The sequence below is a fragment of the Ipomoea nil genome, unplaced genomic scaffold (genome assembly GCF_001879475.1).
Source record: "Ipomoea nil cultivar Tokyo-kokei standard unplaced genomic scaffold, Asagao_1.1 scaffold2403, whole genome shotgun sequence".
NCBI classification, from domain to species: domain Eukaryota; kingdom Viridiplantae; phylum Streptophyta; class Magnoliopsida; order Solanales; family Convolvulaceae; genus Ipomoea; species Ipomoea nil.
Window position 1 is genome coordinate 998,809 of NW_017618831.1, and position 13,733 is coordinate 1,012,541.

Consider the following 13,733-nt stretch of genomic DNA (forward strand, 5'->3'; position numbering starts at 1 on the left):
TCCACATCATAGAAAATGGGTATCGCAATTTCCTCGCCGTACCGTTGTTGGCATTCCATAATAGTTGCAATTTCTTCCAAACACCATGTTGATGATGCATAGTCTTTGGAGAACACAACAATTGCAAATCTTGATTCCTTAATAATCTGTAGCAACTTTGCAATATGCTGACCTTTCTCCAGATTCTCATCGTCTTTGAATGTGCAAATTCCTTTCTGTACTAGCTGGTTGTAAAGATGATCTATAAAATTCTTGCGAGTATCTTCCCCTCTAAAACTTAAAAAGACATCATACTCTATTTTGCGGGGAGGAGTAGAACTAGAAGAGTTTGAAGCCATCAAGCCATATATTTATTTATTTGATTTGATATGGCCGGAATTTGATCGGATAGGTTCCTCAGAAGCATAAAGTAGCAGAGAAGTAATTAGAATGAAGATTCAGAAATCAGAAGCATATATATAATAGTATACAGCCTACCGGAGTTCAGTACAGTATTAGTATAGGCGCGCCTTCTTTGTTTAAGTCTCAAAAAGCAACTATAAAAAGAAGGGACCTCTGGGTCCTATCATGTCCACTGCCTAAGACTTTAACTCAAAATTGTTGAACCAAATTATTTAGGAACAATTTTTTTGATGATCTATGCGAGAGAAAATTATAAAACAAAAGCTCCTTGACGTGTTAATCAAATTTTATATTCACAGGAATAATTCTAGGAGTAATTCATAAAAGTCACAGATCTAGGAGTAAAGAATTCTGTTTGCTGAACTTTAATGATTTTATACATTTTAAGCTTTTGTTAAGAATTCTGTTTGTTGACTATTAATAACAATGTTAACATGGTAATTTCATTTCTCTTTTATTTTTTATCAAATTAATTATTAAATCTTTTTATATTTTCCTCCCTCAACTTAAGCTTCAAATCTGTTTAAATTATGAAGTCCTGACTTAAGATTCAGTTTGAAGTTTTGGCTTATGTTGCGTGCGTGAGTAATGGAAATTTTGTTTTGTTTTTTTCTTTATTAGTTTTGATACTGCATGATCAGAATGATAATTGCTTGAGTTTGAATTCGTTAGTGTTAATGCTAATTGCTTTGTGTTTGGATTCATTTGAAATTAACTAAAAATGCTTCTGTTTGGATTCATTTGAAAAAGTGATCAGAATTTGAACATGCCAAAATTAACTAATTGCTAATTATTTGCTAACTGCTTTTGCTTTGTGTTATAATTTACTAAAGTATTATAATTTGCTTTTGCTTTTTTCCTAAAGTATTATAATTTGCTTTTGCTTTTTTTTTTTCCCAAAGTATTATAATTTGCTTTGTCTTTAGTATGCAATTACACACACATATATATATGTGTGTGTGTGTTTTCTTCAAACAAATAGGATGCATGAAAATAATTTATTCACACTTAAGATTAGACATGGAAGAAAAGGTAAATCGAACTGCTATTCAAAGTGCTAAAGTATAAGGGGAGGATGACCAATAGTTAGGAAAGAAAATTACTTTGATAGGTAATAAAAAATTATGATGGCTACAGATCATGAAAAGAAGAGGTTAACTTAAATTTTATTTACATTAGGTAGTTAGAATTTGGCAATTTTTTTTTATTTTTAAATATCTCAACAATAATGTATTTAGTGCTACATCCCAGTAATTAGTCAGTCGTTATATTATAGACCGCGGTGCATATGCACCGCGGTAAAAAACGGCGCCGTTTCTTTAAGTAAAGAAACGGCCTGCCGTTAGAGTTAACGGAGTCTGCTTGTTTGGTGTATTAAACACCAACTGACACTACAGTATATCTAAATCGACACTGCAGTTATATTAAAATGATACTGTAGTTATAGTGAAATGAAACTGCAGTGTATATAAAATGAAACTGAATAACATTTCACATATTTGAGTGTATATTGTACAATGAAGCTGTAATTATATCAAAATGATCATGTAGTTGTGTTTTAATGAAACTATAGTGTATATAAAATAAAATTAAATAACATTTTCACATATTTGAGTCTATAAATATCGAATGAAACTATAGTTATATCAAAATGAAACTGCAGTGTATACAAAATGACACTGAATAACAGAGTTACTTTTTGCAAAAGGGTGCAAAACGGCGGAAACAAACACCGTTTATTTTCATTTAAAAAAAAAGACGCGCAGTGCATAATCGATTATGCACCGCGGTGCATGATATAATTTGCCGTAATTAGTGACTTAGGCCGGTTTCGAGTTGAATTCTGGACTATTTTTTTTATAGGACCTGAACTGACTCTCTATGGATTGTTATGATGTGAGCACGTACCGCAGGGCCGGTCCTATCATTTTATAGGCCCCGGGGCAAAGTAAAAACTAGGGCCCTTAATATATATATATATATATATATATATATATATATATATATATATATATATATATATATATATATATATATATATATATATAGTTCAAAAGATTGTGTTAATTGAAAATAATTCAAAGGATAATTTTAAATTTTTATTGATATATAATTTTTTTAAGACTTTATTTAAAAAAAAAAATCAGTTAGACTAATTTCGGAGTAGTGCTCATTCAAACTTTGGGCCCCTATATGGCTACATGAAGTTTAATTATAAATTAATTTAATATTATCTAATATATACAGAGTATCTATTAATTGAATTATTATATTAAATGATTGTAATGGTTAAGTGAATTTAATGTTAAATAATAATTTTGAAGTTGTGGGTTCAAATCCATGGTCATGCAAGAAATTTTTTTTCTCTTATCTTTATCAAAAAATAAAAATCCAAGTTAAGGGGCCCCTTTCAACAATGGGCCCTGGGCGGGTGCCCATGTTGCCCGCCCCTCTGGGCCGGCCCTGCACGTACCCACCTTGCAAGGTGGGCACGACTCCATATCCATAATTTCTTTACTGTAGATTCATAATTTCTATACTATAGATTCATAAAATTTATACTTTAGATTCATAATTTCTAAACCATAGATTCATTAATTTAAATACAGTAGATTCATAATTTCTATACAGTAGATTCATAATTTATATACTGTAGATTCATAATATCTGTACTGTAGATTCATAATTTCTGTACTGTAAATTCATAATTTCTAAACTGTATAGTTATTAATTATGAATATATAATTCTCTGATTTGTGAAAACATAGTTCAACAATTGGAATCTAAAGTATGAATTTTATGAATCTACAATATAGAAATTATGGATTTACAGTATAGAAATTATGAACCTATAGTATAGAAATTATGGATATGGAACCGTCCCCACCTTGCAAGGTGGGCACGTGTTCACGACATAATTTGCCATCCTCTATAAACTGGTTCAGGTTCAGGTTAAGCCCGAACCTTTTTTTTTTTTGGGGACCGATTCAGGGTTGGTTTAATCTTGAACCAACTCGTTACCACGTGCACCTCTAATCATAACATTATAGTCGCACAAAATTTCATATTAAGTATTAAGTCGTAATATTCAACAAAAAAATATCACAATTTTACTCCTTACTCTTTGTTCGTATAACAAAAAATAGAAAGTAGAGACAGTGAAATTCACATACAAATCACTTATTTAAAAACCAAAGTAAATCGTCAACAAACAATGCCATGAATACAAGGCTAAAGTCCAAGGATTACATAACCTACTGTCCACATGGCAACATTAATAACAACAAAATCACATAACAAAGCATACCAAAAACCTTTGAATTGAAAGAAATGGTGCATGGAAGATCAGATATCACACATGCTACAAATTAAAGTCCACTGCAAAAATAGCGGCAACACACTTGAAAAAACACTGATATCAACACACACCTAAACCAACTGCAAATTTCAACCACACTTGAGAGCAAAACACCCTGCAAATCCCATAGCAAAAATACTGCCAATGTACTCCAAACACACCTCAAAAGACACCAGCATTACCCTGCAGAATCGATGCCACAAAATGAGCAAAAACAAAGCCAATGCTACACAAATTGCAGTGCCACTAGTAAAGCACTTACCACGCCTTTGAATGCCTTGTAAAACCACTTAGCAACATTGCCAAAAACACCATATAAGCGCACATTGATTTTCCTCAACTTCAGCTTCACAATCTTCATTAGCAGGAGTCTGTTCACTCTGTTCCTTCCCCAGTAGCTAGATCAAGTTGAGTGAACGCAAATTATAGCACACAAATAGAGAGTAGAGGTGGTGAAGCTATTCTAAACATATAATAAGTTCAAAGAACTCCAATTATAGTACAAGATAGCTTCAAGATACTCCACAAAACATAGCATCTTTGACACTTATCAGATATTTCTATTGAAGTACAACATGACTAGCCTAAAAGGCTGATAGACTCTTTTATTAATTTAGTCTTTGTAATGTTCTACTTACAAAGTTCCAATTATGAAACAATAGTGTTGCATCGATCATATTTAGAAACGGATTCAACCTTCTAAAATCTCAAATTTAGTGAATAGGAGATTATAATAATTTATTGATCATAGCAATCTTTTAGGAATTGACTTAGGATCTATGAATACTTTTCGATCAAATATTCATTGTCAAGATTTTGGTCCAAAAGGTGACATAGGTAAGATTAGTGCTCTTAGTTACCGGAGACTCTTCGTCTCCGGCAGAGACATTTTTTTTTCTTTAAATTTTAAATAATTATTTTTAAAAAATATTTTAAATTTGGGATGACCTGTCAGAAATATGAAAATCGACTAATTAGATAAAATGGGTTAGTTTAAGGATTCAATTGTAATTTTTTTTATAGGTTCAATGGCCTAATTGCATTATCGTGTGCAGTTCGATGGCATATTTGGCCCTTATTCCATTAAAATTTGCTACTCCTTATTTTCTATTAGATTAGACAAAGATTTAAACATAGTGAAAAAGCATAAATCTTTCAACTTTTGCATATAAACACTATATAAATTTAATTTTAGACTTAATAATTTTTTTTTGAAGACTATTGTAAGAAATTTATATTGTTTGCAACATAGCATGATGGCACAATGCTCAAACAGATAGTCTCATGTGATTCCCATATGTGAGGTTTTGAAGGAAGATGGCAATACATAGCAAATCCCATATAGTTCAACTTGTATGATGACATCAAGTTAAAACTTTAAGACATCCAAATGGTCATACATCAAGCACTTTAAATATATAAAGTCTTCCTCGCATAAAATTTTAATCGAGTTATGAATTCAAGAAAAAAGTAATTTTGTCTAAGCATATCAATCATCAAATATTCAAAGACACATTCAATTCAAATCTTCAAGCATAAATCAAGAAGAGAAAATTTAAATAAAAGACCTTTAAATAAGCGGAGCCTTGCCCTTATCAAGACGGGCCTTCTTTCTTTGTTCCCATTGGTGGCCACCTTCTTCATCACCCATTTTCTCATCTTCACCTTCTTTCCCTTTAACATATATTCAATATTTTGAAAAAAAAAAAAATTAGAGTTTAGTTGGGCAAAATGTACACACACATACAAAATGCGGTCTCAAAATCATAATTAGACCATAAAAATGTCTAATATGTTGTTCTTTTGAAAATTACAAATTACTATTTTTCTTGTCTTAAAATATAAAAATTTAAAACTCAAGAAACTAAACTTAGAAAGGAAAAATAATTGAAAATGATTTGACATTGTTGAACTTGTTATTAGCATTGTCAAAGTCGAGTTTGTGTATTTAGCTTATATCATTTTATAGAGTGATATTTATCATTTTGAACTTATTTTTTCATTAATTCATATTTATATATAAAAAAATATAATTTGTGAGCGTATATATAACTAGTAATTGAACCATTGACCTATTGAACAAAAAAAAATAATTTAATTTTAAATCGTCAAATTTTAAATATTTAGATATAATTGTCACAAAATATGACATTTTTTTGGTTTTTCATTAATAAACCGTTTTTTGTTTGTTTAATAGGCTAAGAAAAATTATAGTTTATTCTATCCAAAAGAAAATTAATTCATTCATTCATACATACATGTCTGTATGCATATATGTATATTTATATATATAAATGTATGTATATAATACTCCTTAGCATCTAATGTGTTCTGTATTAAGATGTTTTTTAAAATGTTATAATGTAATTAATATTTACAATAATATTTTTATCTTTTTGTTACTACATAGATAGGTGTTCATATAAATTATTAAAAAGTATAAAATACTTACCATTTAAAATTTTAATACCCCACTCTCCTTCAGATTCTAATGGTTCAATAACTTTAACAGACCCATCTGTCAATCCAAATGCAAGTTGGTTGGGTTCTTGTGGATGCGCTGCAATCACAGCTGCATACACACCCTCATTTCTGCAATAATATATAACATAGACAAATTAGCATTTTATTTAGAAAAAGAATATATATTGTTCATTAAAAGAGCAAGAATATATTCTAAAATTCCAGGCCAAATCAACATCATTATCCAAAGTTGTTTGTTAGTTTGTTGTTATCGGACCTTTGATCCATCATTATATTGCTTTTGTGATATAAATTTAATCAATCTATTTTAATTCAATTCATAAAAATAACTTCATTTCCAGCAATCTCTTGAAATCATCAAAATTTTTATTCATAGGGAGGTGCTCTTACCTATTCAATACGGCCTGAGATAAATAAGCAGATGGAGCAATACGACATCTCGGTCTTAACCACCTATGTGCATCAAACACTCCAATATTTCCGTCTTTAAAGGATGCATATATTAGTTGGCAATTGCAAGAGTATGTAGCAGAAGAGATTGGTGCAGAAAAGGAACCATGTGGGATCCACTGAAACAACACATGGATACTTCAAATTTAAATCCGGTACTGTGTTGTTAATTAGCGTATTGCAAGATTTGAGAAAACACGTTTTACCTGGTTTTTGAGCTCCATCTTGGATGCATCATATATTGCCAATTGCGTTTCATGTGTAACTAGTAAGTGGAATTGGTCAATATGGAACATCACATGTGTGTCACCTGAACACACTTCACCCGTAGGCAACTGGACGCGAACTGATATTTTCTTTTTCCATAAACGAGTGTTCCAGCTACAAAGCTGAAAAAAAAAATAAAAATTCAATCTTGGTTTGTAGTTAATTTTTTGTTATAATAAATTTTGGCATGCACAGAGTGAATAACATAGAAACCACAAATATTTGGTCAGTTTGAAACCTTCTTGAAGTTTCTACAAAATTCATAAATTTACAATAAAAAAGTTTGTTGTTACGTCCCTACATAATTAGGCATGGACTCATGGGATGTTCCACTGTACTGTTAATTGAAGGGATCATGCCAAAATTGTTTATCATTCTTTTGTTAATCGACCTACATATGCTTACCTGGGCATCAGCATCCGATGAAACCAGCAATTTAAGCTCGGTAGAGAATGCTAGACCAGTGATAGGTTTCTGGTGTTCTCCAAGTTCGTTCAAGTCCTATATTTAAAAATCAATTAAATTAGTACGTGCATTTTAAATTATCATACCCATAACACAATAAGATATGATATGTCATAGAGGACTTACCTTATCTATCCTATCATATATATATATGGTTGATTTCTCCGTACCAATTACAATAATGTTATCGTCATGAGGATCAAAAGCTAGGAAAGTTGATGCAGATGGCAACGATGTGATTGTTTCTTTTATCTACATCACATATACATTATAGAAATTTAATCATGCACCATACATGATCATTTATAAAGCCAAATGTGATCATTAAAAGTTAAACTAGTTCGATAGCCATACCTCAAATGTCATGATGTTAAACAATGAAACCTTTCCACCAACGGATGACACAATATATGAGTCATCATTTGAGAGGGCTATGCAAGGAACTACTTTCTCGAGGTTGACATCCACCTCATTAACCATAAGACGACCACTTGGTTGCCAATGTTGTGGAATAGAATTGGCAGTGGCCTTTAGACACCACATACTTTAGAAACTCATTTACGAAATATTAATGCCACACATTAACATAAATAGTAATGCAAAATAAAAATAAAAAATCTCATAATATATTCACTACCTTTCCGGTTGGATTTTGTTCATTGTTGGGCAATTTCCATAGTTTTTGAATACCATCTGAACTAAGAGCCAAGATGCTAACACCAGAATTTGTATAAAGAAGCCGGGCAATCTTAACAAAATCAATTTCGATCAAAATCAAGTAAGTATTGAAATTCATTCATGGAGAATTAAATACTTAATGCTTACACCTTATTTATTATTTCAAGCACCAATTTTCTGTCAGTAAGAAATATGAACTACAAGAAAAATGATAGAGATAAAATAGTTCAAAAACCTTAGCATCAGAACACTTTGGCATGGAAACTATTCGGCACTGAACTTGATCTACAATATCCCACAGTTTGGTTCTATTTGGACCTAACAATTGTCAACAAAGCCGATCAACAAGACTTGAAATTGCACACAAAAATAAAGGGTCCATCCATTAGAGTATTAACAAGTTTGAGGGAAAATCAGAAAAAAAGCTAAAAGAGAATAATAGAGAAATTAGGAGAAAAGCTAAACTTGAAAAGATATTTATGACTGTACAAAAATAAAATAGAAGATATAACTAATTACAACAAATAATGACACAAAGGGAAAAAATAATTATACAAAGGGAAATGTTGTCTCTTCCCCTTTTTGTCATGAAAGAGGCAGCCATGGCGGCTATAAATATAATTGGACTACGTGCAACACAACACTACTGGAAATTATGAAATTTTCGACCACTTGAAAGTGATCTTATATCAAGTCGAAAGTAAAAAGTGGTCGGAAATAGCAACAAAGATTTTTCCGGATACCAAAAGTGGTCGGAACAAGGCTTTCGACTTGATTTAAAATTATTTTCTGGTGATCAAAAATTTCATAATTTCTAGCCGTGCAAATTTCTAAAATTAGAGTTAGCTTGTTAACTTTGGTATCTGTATCTTGCTTAATATGGTATATGGATTGTTATTTAAAAATTTACAATTCAACATTTACATTATAAATGCTACATAAGCCAAAATTTTATCAACAAAAAAGTTGAAATTCAAATATTTAGACATCATAAAAATTTAATATTCATTACTCAAATAAAAGAACAAAAAATTTGTGTTGAAATTATCAAATGTAAAATAATCTATCTATAATTTCAACGCATGTATTTGAATAATATGCAAACTTAATTTTTGTTAATAAACGAATTTCCAATTTTAGTTCACTCTGAGATTTTTTGTGGACTAAAATTGAAACACTTTCAATAATAGTGGACGCAATGTGACAAAAATAATTATGGTGGATTAAAATTAGAATGACCCCTATAACAGTAGGACCAAAAATGAAATTCACTCTAAATCATTGCATTTTGTGGTTGTTGATTTATTTTGCGCATCAAATATCTAAAATGATAAATATGCAATTTCATTTAAAGTTAAAACTTTAATTGCAATGCACACTTACACCTTCCAATTTACTATGTCCACAAAAAAAATATAGCGCCATGTTACTTGACCCATATTTAATTTTAATTGAAATGGAACACATTCCTCACTTATATTAAAGTCTATAGGTCAATAAGAATATAATATGGAATAATTAAAGCGTTAGTGTAAAGAATGAAGTACCTGAACTATGTCCTGCATCACTTTTATACTCCTCAACATCTTCATCACCATCAATTGATTCACATTCTTCTCCTTTCACATCCCATAATTGTTATTTATAAGAATATATTTGCATTATTAGCTATGTATTTATATAATACTCTGTATGATAGTGTAAAAGATAAAGTACCAGAATCATCATATTCTGAAAGTTCTAATTCATCATCATTTATATTGATAGGCGATTTAGCACTATGTCCTACCACTAAAAAAAATACAAAACATTAATATAAATGATTATATTACTTGAAAAAACAACTGTAATATCATAACATTTTAAAAACAACCAAAAAAAAAAAAGAGTTTATTAATCTACTCTAAAACACTCATCAACAGTGTTATAGCATATAAAACCATAGGGACTGTTGTTGTAGCATATGAAACTAGGGGTGAGAATAGGCCAGGCCCCTACGGAGAGGCCTATGGCCTGACTTATTTAGGATCTAGTTTAGCCTGACTTGTTTAGTTAAAAAGTCAGGCTTAGACCTATTTAAAAGCCTATTTAATTAAATAGACTCAGGCCTATATGTAAAGACCTAACCTACGAGCCTGCAGGCCTGGCCTGTTTATATATATATAAAATACATATTTAATATTTCAATATTTTATATTATATTTTATAACTAATATATTTTAATATTTATAATATATATATATATATATATATATATATATATATATATATTATTCACCAATTCATAACCCTAGACTCCCTAATCCAATAGTCCGCTAGTCCACTAAAAAAAAGTCCATTGTATTTGACGAAATTTAAACTGTTTTGTTGATGGAGGACAAAAAATAGTCATGCCACAATAATACATTAATGGAAATTATGGAATTTCCGACCACCTGAAAATGATCTTAAATCAAGTCGAAAGCCTTATTCCGATCACTTTTGGTATCCGAAAAAACCTTTGTTGCTATTTCCGACCACTTTTTGGTATCAATTTGATTTAAGATTACTTTCAGACGGTCGGAAATTCCCTAATTTCCAGTAGTGATACTAGGATCAAAAATTGATGTTTTGAAAAAAAAAAAGACTAAAAATAGATTGTCACCTATAAATCTTGGACCAAAAATGGAATATGGGATATGTGTTTGTATAAAATATTAAAGAGTATATTTTTTTTAGTGTCAAAACCACACATTGTGGTTCGGGTCTTTCTCTGTCCGTTTAACGGTCCAGGTCTATCCCGGTCACTCCGAGAGGCACAGAAGCTAGCCCAAAGGAGATTGTAATTTATGGGAATCGAACCTGGATTATCCCGAAATTCTCCCTCACAAAGAGAGTTCATTTCCCACTTGAGCTACCCTGTTGGATTATATTAAAGAGTATATATCCCTAATAATGTAGATGTAGTATGGAATAAAGTACCGGGATTGTTGTCCTCTTCTCCACCATTATCTTTTGTATGTTGTGATCCTTCCTCTTTCTCTTCTTCTTCTTCATTTTCTTCTTCTTCTTCATCTTCATCTTCTTCTTCATCTTCTTCTTCTTCTTCTTCTTCTTCTTCTTCTTCTTCATCTTCATCTTCAAGATTAAATATAACTTTTAGTGCCTATGCCTATTATTTAATAAAACATGTTCCCATTATTTTTTCTCTCTTGGATATTAGGTTGTGAATAGTGACTTAAAGTCGAATTGAAGAAAAATGATATGATTTTATTAAGTATTCAAAATGCGATCTCAAAATCATAAATCATAACAATTGTGTAATTTACTTTTTTTCTAGAATGGCAATTTACTTACTTTCTTGTTATAAGAAAGTTAAATTTAAAACTTAAGAAATCAGAAGTAGAAAGGAAAAATAATTGACAATGCTACATATGGTTAAACCGGTTATTGTCAAAGTCGAGTTTGTCAATATTTTTGTTTTTATTATTTGGATAAGTGTTCATACAAAATATTAAAGAATATAAAAATATATGTGATATAATTTGGAATAATATGTATGATATGTAAATATGTAATATATAATTTGGGTGAAGTACGAGTACCTGAATCACTCTCGCTAGAACCATTCTCCCTGTAAGAAGCAAAAGTACAATGCATAAGCATTGTTTTTTAAAAATTTAGTATTTGAAAGAACAACAAAAGTTTGTCCCATAAGGGAGGTTGTGAGTTCGAGCCTCATTGGAAGCGTTATTGACTCTTTGTGTTTCTGTAGGTTGAGAAAGTAGCTATGAACAGATACTACATTGTAATAGAGTCAGTAGCATTCAAAAAAAACAAAAAAAGAACAAAAGTTTGTCCCTTTCTTGAGAAATATATAATTCCTTAGCCTAAATAAAATATTAAACTGAAAAAAAAACCTGCAAAAAAAGATTGAATATAAAAGAGTATATGTGGCATTAAAAACTTAAAAGAAAATCAGTATTTTAAGGGATAAATTATAAAATTTTCAAGCCCAATATGTTTACCTTTTTCGCTGTAATTCTTCAATTAATGATTTATCATCTTTATACAGCAAACTACAACTCCAATCTGTTGAAATTTCCCAATCTTCGGCATTGAAATGGTTTGAAAATTCCAACTCTTGAAATGCTGCCTCGAATACCAAATAATGATTGGGAGTAGTAGTATCCGTGATAGCCTTAGATTTAGGCCACAGACTACTAAACGGTATGTACGCAAAGCATACAAGTTCCGTATCGTCAAAGCCATCATCAAATTCCTCATCATATAGTCTGCCAATCAAACATTCGGTTTGGAGAGGATGTTCACTTCCATTATCTTTGTGTGTAAGTTTGGTTATGAGTTTACAATGCCTAAAAGGTCGAATATCTGGGTGTGACTCCCAACTCACTTTTATTGGAAAGCGAAAACATACAACGAACCCTACAAAGTTATGATTGTACCAAGTGGGATCCAGAGAAATGGAGATCTTGTTTGAATCATTGTGAGGATATTTGAAACATCTGCCCATATTATAATCATCACTCCAAGTGTGAAAAGGATAGGTGACAGCAAAAGGAGTATTTCTGTTTAGAAAAGGCAGTGTGATAGGAATAAACTTCTTAGCCAACTCCTCAGGTTTTAGAAAGGCTATGTCATCATTGACATGCATAGAAAAAGAGAATGAGACAGAATATAATTCTGAATACTTGGTTGCCAATTCAGCTATGTAGTTTTCCAAGTCCAAACATCTATTATATGGTGCATATAGTTCCCTTATAGTAGGTGCCAATTCTGGTAGCTCTCTAACTCTTGCACAACCACTGATGTCAAGAAATTGAATAACACGGAATCTGCTGATGAACCCAGTCAAATTTTGAAATTTCATAAACTTGAATCCGCTGAGATTCATGTATTCCAACTTGTGAAAGGGTCCCATATCATCAATTGTGCATTCTGGTATATATAAAAGTTTTTTTTTAGTTTTAGTAGATATATTTATAGACATTAATAAATTTATATATTAAAAAAAAAAAAGAATAAACAAATACACGTAGGCATGTACATGACTGTATTTTAAATGGAAAAGTTTAAAAAACTAGCTAGCTATATATAACATTAGTGAAGAACTTAAGATTCTCACAAAATTAACTCCAACAAAATGAAGTTATGTAATATAATCATACATGCTCATATTACCATAGATATCTTATACGGAACATATTCAAATTTGAACCAAACATCCCCACTAAGAGTATAAAATATCTCTAATATAGTACTATATAATACGGAATATCTACTCTGTTTATATATATATATATATATATATATATATATATATATATATATATATATGAGAACACTTGCTTATGTGAGAACGTAAGAAATATGTTAATAAAGGTAAACATTTTATATATATAATTCGAACACGACATAATTTTCAAAAACCTTAACAAATGAACACGAAAACAAACATTCCAAAAATCTTAACAAACGAACACGAACAACATCCATTCGTTTATGTTCGGTTCATTAACATCCCTAATAATATATATTGATAACTTATACATTTTAATTTTTAATTTGATTTCTTCATTGTAAAATGCTGAAACATTTGTAAAGTTACCATCTTTTATCTTTTTATACT

At 30.4% G+C, this 13,733-nt stretch overlaps 1 protein-coding gene across 1 annotated transcript in view; it reads right to left on the reverse strand.

The window, feature by feature from the left end:
• The window catches only part of LOC109152278, a 32,714-nt gene that overhangs the window by 7,699 nt on the left and 11,282 nt on the right, over nt 1-13,733 (reverse strand). The window contains exons 8-20 of the mRNA XM_019299872.1: nt 12,112-13,042; nt 11,689-11,717; nt 11,066-11,221; nt 9,821-9,895; nt 9,652-9,723; nt 8,340-8,422; nt 8,064-8,174; nt 7,781-7,954; nt 7,553-7,678; nt 7,367-7,462; nt 6,901-7,083; nt 6,635-6,813; nt 6,213-6,352 (exon numbers count right to left, since the gene is read on the reverse strand). Of these exons, the coding sequence (XP_019155417.1) occupies nt 6,213-6,352; nt 6,635-6,813; nt 6,901-7,083; nt 7,367-7,462; nt 7,553-7,678; nt 7,781-7,954; nt 8,064-8,174; nt 8,340-8,422; nt 9,652-9,723; nt 9,821-9,895; nt 11,066-11,221; nt 11,689-11,717; nt 12,112-13,042 (2,355 nt within the window). The remainder of the gene's footprint in view (nt 1-6,212; nt 6,353-6,634; nt 6,814-6,900; nt 7,084-7,366; nt 7,463-7,552; nt 7,679-7,780; nt 7,955-8,063; nt 8,175-8,339; nt 8,423-9,651; nt 9,724-9,820; nt 9,896-11,065; nt 11,222-11,688; nt 11,718-12,111; nt 13,043-13,733) is intronic.